At 45.0% G+C, this 11,240-nt stretch overlaps 1 protein-coding gene across 1 annotated transcript in view; it reads right to left on the reverse strand.

Annotated features, from left to right (window-relative positions):
* The window catches only part of LOC119185859 (disintegrin and metalloproteinase domain-containing protein 10), a 48,123-nt gene extending 37,503 nt beyond the window's left edge, over nucleotides 1-10,620 (reverse strand). The window contains exon 1 of the mRNA XM_075884417.1: nucleotides 10,523-10,620. Within this exon, the coding sequence (XP_075740532.1) occupies nucleotides 10,523-10,620 (98 nt within the window). The remainder of the gene's footprint in view (nucleotides 1-10,522) is intronic.
* Nucleotides 10,621-11,240: the final 620 nt, after the last annotated feature.

The raw sequence follows: 11,240 nt of genomic DNA on the forward strand, positions 1-11,240 counted from the left end.
ATGGGGCGGCGTTTTGGCGTGGACGGGGAGGAGCGTTGTGGCGCAGTGCAGCGGCGTAGCTCATAGCTTCCGGCTCGGGCAGCGGTGCGTGGGGAATTTGAAGCGATTGCCGAACTTCTTCTCGCACAATGTCGGCAATTGAATCCACTTGAGGCTGGGCCGAAGACAACAGCTTGCGCAGCTCTTCCCGCACGATCGCTCGGATCGTTTCACGCAGGTCTCCGGAGTTACTGGCTTGAGCAGCAGCGCAGTCTGCAGTCAGGCGACGATTATACTGTCTGGTGCGCATGTCCAGGGTCTTTTCGATAGTGGTCGCTTCTGCTACAAATTCTTGGACGGTTATCGGTGGGTTTCTCATCAGTCCCGCGAAGATCTCCTGTTTGACCCCTCGCATGAGGAAACGAACTTTTTTCTCCTCAGGCATGTCTGGATCAGCGTGACGGAATAGTCGGGTCATTTCTTCTGTGAAAATGGCGACATTTTCATTTGGTAGCTGAACCCGAGTCTCTAATAAAGCAGCGGCCCTCTCTTTGCGAGCGACGCTCGCGAACGTTTGAAGGAATGCGCCGCAGAAAACATCCCACGTTCGGAGCGTGGACTCCCGATTTTCAAGCCAAGTCCTTGCGGTGTCTTCCAAATAGAAGAACACACGACGCAGCTTTTCGTCATGGTCCTAGTGGTTGAGGGCGGCCACACGGTCGTATGTCTCCAGCCAGGACTCCGGGTCTTCGAACGATGACCCATGGAAAATTGGTGGTTCCCTGGGTTGATGCATGACCATCGTGGGCTGGGACGCTGCGGTTGTCATTGTCGCTGCAGTCGCGGTCATGGCCTTCGTCTTTCGCGCCTTGTCTGGTAGAAGCCCGTACTCCGGTGGTAGCCCTTGCTGTCGGCGGCTTGTTCGCTGCTCCTGGTTGGTGTCGGTGTCTTCTCCGCGACGTGGGCTGGGTGACATCTGGTGGAGGTGCTGCTTCGTTCATGTACCGGACGCCCCCGTCAAGCCGTGTACCCAGCACCTCCACCAGATGTCACGGGGTCGTGACGTGGCCGAAGACAGGAGACTTCGTGTTAGGATTTAACTGTTTATTTGGGCGAACCTGTGCCCGGTAAACTGAAAGTCCAATTACAGCAGCAGTCTCGCACAGATAGCAGTCTCGGACTGATAGCGGCGAACGGAGCGTCGGCCTTCGATCAACAACTGACAAGCGGCGAAGCGCGTCGGCATTTATACTCTTGCCGTCGAATGTTCTAGCGTTATCGCTGGCGGTGGCGCAGCTTCCAGAACAATCTGTACCGTTCGCACAGTGGGCGTGATCTTATCGAAATGATCTACTACAGTCCGGAACCTTCTAGAAAACTGCAGGCGCGGTTTGCGCTGAGAATCGTGCGGTGTTTTCGGACGATAACAAAAACTTGGGAAATGGAACGTGGCAATATTTTGGTATGTTTTATTATTCATAATCAATTCTTTTGCCTTCGTCATTTTGCCTGATTTTGTTGCGTATTTGCTTTCATCTACGAGCGTGTAGTAAGCGTAGAGTTTTTCCTACCTACCTAAATTTCGTGGGTTGGACATTCAATATCGCGTTGCGCACCCGTCCCGATTTTCTGGGGATCGCCAATGTGGACGTTTTGCTCAGGAGAAAAACAAATACTTCATCGTGGTGAAAATATGAGTCCAATCTCTTGAGTGGGCATCGCCTGTATTGAACTCACTCCAAGCCCTATAAACCGGGTGAGCAGTGGCATCATTTTGGGCCAATGTTATCACAGTGTATCGCAGGCCTCGAGAGGGCGCCATGGACGCCGTTCGATTCAGATGCATCTACGTACTTTACGTGGCCATTACGCGCTCTGTTGGTACTCTCGACCATGGACATTCCTTAAGAAAAATCTGGCGTCCTCTTTTCAACTTAGTATGAGTACGCGCGTATCAGTGAGAAGGCTGGGGTAGATGACTGTTCCAGCGAGTGAGTGAGTGAGTGGGTCAGTGAGTTAGTCAATGCAATTGTAATTTTTATCTGACAGAAGTGCGTCAAACATTAATTCACGCTTATTTACTTTGTATGCATCTGAATGGTAGCCGCTTAGCCGCCTGTGCTGTTGCCAGTAGAATTTGATTGTACAAAACGTGGCACTATTGTAAATATGGCTAGCAAAAATATGTCGCCATATGCTCAGGGAGGAGAAACTTGAGTTCTTGGGCAGACGTCAGCGAATTCTGATTAGTTTTAACTAGTGCGTAGAAAGCGCAACACAAGCGTATAACACAGCAGTTAAACAGCTGTAATGTCGCAATGTTGTGAAAACTTTTATGCAATTCTTTCTTGCGCTTGCGCTTTTTTGACAATGTATAAAAATGCGCAAAGATACCACGCTACTTGTTTTTGACCAGGTGCATAAACATATGAGACTTAGAAAGCTTATAATTTAGATGATACAGTGTTATACGTTATCATAATCGCGTACTAACGCGGCACAACTATTACGGACTTCCTTCTTCCCGTTCCCAGCTATAGCGCATGCAGCCAAAAAAAGTCTACTCTTCCATATATGTTCCCGTTTTTCGGAGGGGGTACCGTCGGTGTCTAGCACTTTTAAATAGAAGCACCGGCAGGAATTTCTCGGTGACCGTATACTCTAATTTTGGAAAACGTTGGTGTTTCGGAGATGGTGGTTGCGACATGAGCGATGCCGGATTGAATTGAGCTAAGAGACAGTTGTCATGAACTTCATTTCGGCCCAGGCACAGAAGAAGGGTTATACTTATGTGCATTTGCAAGAGCCTGTGCGAAAATGGAAGAACACACCGAAGCATACGTAGTCGCCTTCAGGGCAGTAAATGCCTAGAGCGATATATAAATTTGACACCGAGATTAAGCAAAAATGACTGATCTCGTTGGTTATGAATAGATGACATGTACCAAAAGCAAAGGCTCGAAATTCCAGGAATGGCACTCTGTTAATTATAGAGTTGGGAAGTATTAAGATCTACGGTATTGCGTTTGAAAACCATGATAAAATTGGGAAAACGAACCAACGAACTAGAAAAAAACAAAGAAACATCCAATAGTGTGAGCAGATAAAGTGAGGAGCTCAACAAAAGCAAAAAGATCAGCTAAACTATGTCCGGACTGCTACCCTACATGTAAGGAGGGTACGAAGCAGTAAGAGGGAAACAGGATAGTGAAATACGAGTGTAAAAAAAACCCTCAGAATTCACATGGCTGGTCGCTGAACCATACATTCACTTATAGCTGCAGAAATAACATCTCATCGTCACTGCTGGGTCACTTTCTCCGCACAATATACTTTCAAAACACAGTGTTTCTGCAAAGAATCACTTAAATTAGTTGCCTTCAAATTCCAATAAAGGGTATCGTAGATTATGTCGTGTTATGTTATGTTATGGTATGGAATGGTATGGCATGGTATGGTATGACACGGTAAAATTTTATTGGGTACTGAAGCCAAGGGCTCATGCGGCCGCTCCCACTCTGGGACAGGTATATGTTAAGCCTTGCTGCCACATCGTAGGGCCTCTGGACAGCTCTGAGTTCATCTCGAAGTTAATCGTTGTGTAGCGTCTGTTAGTACAACGTTCGTTCTTTGGAACAGTCCGTGTGTTACACAGGGCGGCTCCATGGCATACGTTCTAAATAGATTAAGCAATCACATTTGTAACATCGGGTGTTTATGCCATAGTTTATATTGAAAGTTTTGAATGTAGCCATGTTGAGCAAGTGACTATTAGATATAGCCGCAGTGTAAAAGGCTGCCCTCGCGTGCGCTTAGAGCGTGGCAGCGGAAACTGCCTAACAGTTACACGCAGTGCGGATGGGTTTTATTTCTTGAGCGCCCTCTCATAGCACAGTGTAAAAGACACATTGCAGATATTGGCTTCAACTGGATCTTGAAAGATGGGTTTCAATGCAAACTATATGCTGTGTTTATTTGACATTCTTTATGTGCAGAAAACTTTCTTGAGCCCACATTGTTGTAGTGATGTGCTGTAACCCTTCTTAATTGGAGCGACAATGTTCATATGATTTGACACGTATCACATCCTCGTATGTATGACCTTACTTGTTTTCTAATAATTGACAACCTCAATTTATTGACTCATGTCTTCTTGCAGGTGTTACAGTTCGCCACCTTGCGTTGTTGAGTATATACTTACACCTATGGATCACGCTATTGCAAAACATGGTTTATAGCCAGGCATGCTTCATCCATCATGATATCTGAGGTTGTTTTATCGTGATCACTTCGCAATTTATTTTTTTATCACGAAAACCGTGATGGATGTTTTGGAGAATTTTTATTCAAGTAAGTAATACACGCAGCAAACACACCTAGCGCGACCTGAAGGAGAAACTAGGCTGTGTTATAGTGTCCCAGCTGTCGATGCAACTGAAAATTGGCTCGACTTACGCAGTGCTCTGCAGACCTTTATTCGCACTTTGCAACACGCAATGCACGAAGCAGGCATGTACTAATAGTGATGCGAGCTGTGCATAAACTTAGTTTTTTTTTGTGCCACGCGACGGAGTGGTTCAGACGTTGCACTGCGCGAATCATACGAAGCGTGAGAATGGTTCTAAGATTTACAGTTTTGTGTTTTGTCACCTGAGCTATAAAGCAATGGTTCTATGGCTATTCGCCTTGATGGTCCAGTCGTTACGGTGCTCGGCTGCTGAACCGAAAGTCGCAGATTGCATTCCGGCTACGGCGGTCGCATTTTCATGAAGACAAACTGTTAGAGACCCACGCATGTACTAGGCGATACCAATACACGAAAGAGGGCATCGGGCTGTCTAAACTTCTACAGCTGTCCAACACGGCGTGCCCGAAAATTGCATCTTGGTTTTGGCACGTAAAATCATCGATATTACTTTGGCTCTACGGCCGCAAACGGCTGAATAAGGCGTGTTTTGTACTTGCAAAAAGTGCAGAACCATGTTATTTGTTGAATAATATATTGAGGCAGAGGACGGCTCTGTTGGGCAACCTGTGTGTGGTGTTTTGCTGTACCGTTCGTGGAGATAAGCAGCTGGACCTTCTTTCCCACAATAACGAGATTACGATAAGGGACGGCGTGTGCCGTATCTAATCCACTTGTTCAGAAGTTTATGTAGTGTATCATTTTATTTTCTGTGGTTGCCTCGTGTATAGGGGTAACGCTATGTATTCCTTGGACGTATAGACAACTGTCCGTTATTGAAATAGATTATAAATATCAAACAATGCTATGCTTCGGTTTCTTTAAGCGCGCTTGCGGCGCTTGCGTTCGCGCCGAGATAACATTACGATAAAAGACGACGCGTGCGATGCTCACCTAACACGCTAAGATAAACGTCTTGCTCGTACTTTTGCGGTTGTTCACTCTTCTATACGTTTATCTATGCATTGTTTCATTGTGTTTATGTGTACTCTACTGATAGTTTAAAGCGGGAAACTTAGGTATAAATAGTACACGTATTTTTGTTTCCAGCTTGATCACTTCTTGTCGTGTAATCATAAATTTGATACGATAACTTACATTTACATTACACGGACAGATTTGTAGCGACATGTCGCAGTTCAATGATCTCAGGAAATCAATAGGGGTAACCGCGAGATGAAAAAAAATGACGCGGTGTTCAACTCCCGAAAACTGTACGGTTACGGAAATTTATGATTGGAAGACAGTACATCACTCATACTTGTTTTACTGTTCTTGTAATGACTGTATTTTCTTTCTTAGTTTGTGTGTGAGCCTTCCTGGATCACGTGGACGCAGTTTGAGGACAGCTAAATTAATGCTGTCCTCGTCGATTAAGCTTCGTCGATTACGTGGTTTTGAGACTTCAATGCCTAACCATTCTCGGGCCACTGACATGCCTTCCTTCGTAGTTCACCTGTGATGTAATGCCTTGCGTGTTATAATAAATGGGCTGATCCTGAAAATAGCGCATCGTGGAGAACTCTTACAGCTTTATAGTTTACAGTAATAAATTGCGTACTTATATCATACGGTCTATAGAGAATCTGCTTAAATTGTTCCAGCTGAAGTTAGCGCTGGTTAATATCTCGTGGTGTTGCGAAAACGAAGGCTGCTGCCAGCTAACTTAATGTCCACGGAAATGCATGAGCGTGTAATTTCGAGTAACATTGCGTAAATGACCGCCACTGTCGACTTGTATTGGCTGAATTACGGCTAACGGCGGTTAGGGTTGGCGAGAAGTGCTCGCTAATGGTGGCTAAATAGTGGCTAATTAGCGCCAGTGCTAGCTCAGTGACGGCTATAATTGATTAATATTGGGTGAATGGTAACGCTGGCTCTACTATTGACTAAATAACAGCTAATGTCGTCTAGAGCTGGGTAATTATATGTTTAAAAGATGGCTATAGCTAACTGATCAGTGCTAGTATTAGCTAGTATTGGCCGAAGTTGTTGGTTAACAGACGTAATTCAAATGTCTGTGAACTGTCACACAACGCAGCAGAAAGTTCTTCTTATTTCACTATTTTGCTTAAAGAGTTTCCACCTTAGCGGTAAAACTTCTTCATTTTGTAATAGAGAAACCAATTAGCAATGGAAAACTGGCTTTCCGGTGCCTTAACCACAAACATTCAGAATACGATTTTCGTCTCCGCCGGTATGGTCGATGACCGGTGGAGATTCTAAATTCTAAATTAATGAAAAAAAAGACACATCATGTAGATGAGGTGAATGATGACGAGAGGGGTGAAGCGGATGTACGGATGCACGCATGGATAGATGAACGTACGCGCGGACGAATGGACGGACGCATGGACAGACGGGTGGACGAACGTCCCCACGGAAGCGCAGACGTACTGATGGATGCTTAGCCCAACCCATCATCATTTACTCCGTGTATACGCTGTGACCATGTTTTTATTGACCTGCAATGCAATGCAATTGGCTACTACATTTGGCTGCAATGCAATTGGCTAGAACAGGACATACGTACAAACATTTGAAAATTTCATCACAGGTGGCATCTTCAGTTTGGTAATATCATGAGCTCTTCCTTAATAAAAAAATTAGTGCTACAACTGTGCGCATACACTAAATGAAGATGACGCACATACCCCGCGTAATAAATACTTGTCATTAGTGCTGCATGAAAATGAAAGTAGCATTAATGTATGTTTTTTTAATAGCGAAGCTGATTCAGCTAGACGTAATTGATTTTGACGCATTAGGCGGAAAGAACAGTGGACCAAAGTGCTAAGAAGTTCTTCACTAGACGAACTTCAGGCTGCCCAGAAGGCCCGCGAGGCAATGAAGTGCTTCGGGCTTTCTTACCCAACGTGGCAGATGTCCACTGCATCTGGCGCTTAGCAAAGCGTCCACGAAGAACCACCAAAGAACGGGTGTATATATGTGCCTCTGTTGTCTGCCGAAAAACTATCCTCGTCGTATATTCAATAAAATTTGAACGAATTACACTACTCAGTAAAAATGAAGAAGCCAACAGTTATCTGAAAAAAGACAGAGAACATGTTTTGGGTTTTAAATAGATATATATATTCGATTGAGTACCGCAATAACTCGTGCCATATTTAAAATTTATAATATTTAACCTCCATTACTCTAAACCTTCATAATACCTAATTGAAAACACGCCAATATTGGTAAGTTGCCCACTGTGTGGCTGCACTGGAGTTAATTGACGAACAACAAGAACCCCAAAATGGCTGCGCAAAGACGGCGGCGAACCGAAGACCCCGAAACGATGAAAGACGTACGCCAATGACGACATGCCCGTAGATATATCATGGGTGCAAGCGCTTGGGTACAGCTCAAGTTTGCCTCTGTTTTGTCATTCACCTCGCGTCTGTGGCTGTCAGGGCCTACTCAAACCACCAGTGCATTATAGCTATTTCCAGTGAAAATTACAACGTGAACACCAAAAAGTGTAAACCACCTTCCGACTAAACGCGCGAAACATGCATGAAAAATACACTTCTGTGGTCACAATGTACGCAGTCCGACGACGTGCATGGTAAGGAAAATGAGAAGCAATGCATGACGCTGATACGCGTTTATTCATATTAACTTGAATAGGCTATTTTAATGTCCATACATTTCGTAGATCCGCGCCCTCAACTCACTGCAACGTGCATGTCGGTGAATTACAGTGGAGATCGCTTAAACCACTGAGACGACGCAAGTGTGTCATGTCCGTCACGGTTTCGCTGCATGGCTCCATCATGTATGGGTTCTTCACGGTGTGGAATTACTGTAACCGGGTCACGCAGCACGCAGAAACGCGGACTTCAGAAGACTTCCAAGGCACCGCGTTTCCAGCGCTCATGAGTAGCAGCAGGCATTCCGCTGCGATGCCGAGTGTAGCCAGCTGCTCGTTCGAGGGGACTTCGCGCTCGGTGTTCTTGTGACACGCTGGGAAAGGCTGCCCAATGGTTGTCAAGAAGAAAATCAATCCTTGCCTGGAATGCAGCACGAATCGGAAAGAAGTACTGGCCCTGGCAGCAGTGGTGCTCCAAGAAGTCCAATAAAGGCTGCAGTACCGTTGTTCCAGCAAGCCACGGCACAGGTCGCCGATCATGAATGTGGATTGTGGAGCGTAGAAATACAACCCGTGCAGTTTCAAATCGTGTGGCCATTCGCTCTTGATGCTTGGTGATGTCTAAAGACAGGTCATGCAATGTGGTACCCCCACTGGTCTTGTCGAATGAACGCTTTCTAGCGACGGTTTCAAGAGCCTCGATTTGGAACAACGCCTCGCTCACGATTGCTCGTGGAAGTCCTTTTGAGCGCGGGTTACCTGTCCTCATGCACCGTGAAAAATTGAGAAGAAAACGAAGATATGAAAGCTCCGCGCCACTCGATTATCAATGATGGAGGACTGTGGTGATAATTCCTTAAGAAACGACCCAAACCTTTGATTTAAATAAAGACGTTATTTGATTGCAATAACTAAAGCAAATGTTTGCAGTTAGAATTTCAATATTGGGGTTTAACGTCTCAAAACCACGAAAGGATTATGAGAAGCGCCCTACTGTAGAAACCTCCGGAAATTTCCACCACCTGGGTTTTAACGTGCACCTAATGGAAATACATGGGTTTCAATCATTCAAAACTCTATCGACAAAATGACTGCCGTAGCCGCATTTTACCATGTAGTAAAGGGGTCATTTAACAATTAAAATCACGTGCACTGCAGTATAACCTGCACTTCGTCAGTAAGTTAATAGTAAAATAAAGAAATAAAATTAATGATAAACATAAAATAAATAATTAGTTGTATATCTATCTTCTTGGGTGGGAAAAATAATGGAGACGATGGTGCACAACAGATTGTTCGAGTTTCTGAATACCGAAAATCTATATGCAGACACCACCTCTGGGTTTTGCCCTCACAGGATGTCCTGCTTTAGTTCCATCGTGAGATCCTCGACCCGATCGCACATCCCAAAAATTACAAAGTTGTGCTCGCTTTGAACCAAAAGGGGGCCTTTATTACGTGACCCATTACAATATTTTTACACACTTTACACAAGTACAATGCGGCAAAAACGTCGTAAAATATATTATGCAATTTCTCACTGATACACACTCATACAATCGTGTTCAGGACACTGAACATGGCCCTCACCAATTAGGCAGAAAAGGGACTCTGTGGGGACCGTTTTCTCACCTCTCCTAATAAATGTGAGAATGTTAAGAGCAAACGCTCAGCTGGTGAAAATCGAAGGCATACAGTGGATCACATGGTCATACGGGTGTCACACGGCTAGGCAGACAAAAACTCAATGAGACGTGACACGGCCAGGCAGACAAAGACTCAAGAGACGTGACGCGGCCGCACTCTTTTACGGCCTGCTCTTCTTGTCTAGTTCATACATTTCACCGCTGTTACGAAGGCGAGACGCCAACACGGTCCCGAAGGCGCCACTGCTCCCAGCCGTAACACTGCCACTAGTTCATGGCACGTCGCCCCAACCCTCGATAAACCTTGCTATAACCAAGAAAGGTACGTTTAGCGAGTTCAACATGGCAAACTTTTCTGGTCAGTCAGTGCTCAAAGTGCGTTCTTCTGTTCCTAGTTTTTAGAGCGAAGCTCGTAAGCCGTGCGGCGTGCCTCCGCAACGTATATCGTAGTAGTCGTCGTCGTAGTAATAAGTAGCCACCTCAACGGCCAAACTAGAGGAGCGGCACGCGCACACTCTTTTGTATAGAGCAGAAAACTCACGCACGTTATGAACAAGTGAAAAGATAGTTGTTTCTGATGAACTAACCTACAGAGATGAATATCGGTGGCTTATTCACCAATGAAATTTGCCTTGAATTTGATGCTTAATAAAAATAAAAAAATTGTACCAGAAAGACGCACTTTGTCCCCGCTGCGTCGCAGGTGGTCCATCTTCGCTGCAGGACGTCAGTCTCCTGCTGGGTTTCACTGCACCAAACTATGTTAGTCGTTCTCTGAGTTGCGGTTCATCAGACACAATCATCTTGCGTTCGTGCAACTGCATCAGAAGATCTTGCCCGATGGCTGGCGCGTACACCGTCCATACTTCTCCCACCTCCAGAACATCCAACATGATTTCGTGTGCATCGTAGCGACTCTGCAGCTTCATTTGCATGGCTCAATATAAGTAGTTGCGGGAACTTATGGAAATGCCTTACATTAGCTAAAACAGCTCTTCTGTGCCGACAGAAGGTATACCGGGTCTCGTCGACACGTCACGTAGTAAAAATGTCCTTTGGCTGCCAATGTGAAGCAGTATCGAACCAGCACAGCATTTGTGCCTTCCCAGCATTCTATTCAGTTTTTATCACATACAATGAAGGAAAATGACGGGCACATACAGCGTGTCTAATACTGGACATCAGTGATCCATGATAATGCTGAGCACGAAAGCCAAGAGTGCAAGTAAAACTACTATATGTCCCTTCAGCAGCAATGCTGTTTGAGCTAGCCATAATTTTTGGGCATTACCACCGAACGAATACGTGCCACTGTGGCCCACAGAAAGACTATCCTCGACATGAATGGGTATATGCAAAAAAAAAAAAACTCGATAAGCCCCACTGCTCATCAATTGTTCACAAAAACTCAAGGAGACAAAAGCTAGCCCAAAAAGACAGAGAATTATTTTCGTTTTATTTGTTTGTAAGAAATGTATATATTTGATCATATACTTGAACTTCTTATGCATTCTGTGAACTTTAAATATATGGTCTCCGTTATTCTAAACCGTCA

This window comes from Rhipicephalus microplus, unplaced genomic scaffold, assembly GCF_043290135.1.
Source record: "Rhipicephalus microplus isolate Deutch F79 unplaced genomic scaffold, USDA_Rmic scaffold_32, whole genome shotgun sequence".
In the NCBI taxonomy this organism is placed as follows: domain Eukaryota; kingdom Metazoa; phylum Arthropoda; class Arachnida; order Ixodida; family Ixodidae; genus Rhipicephalus; species Rhipicephalus microplus.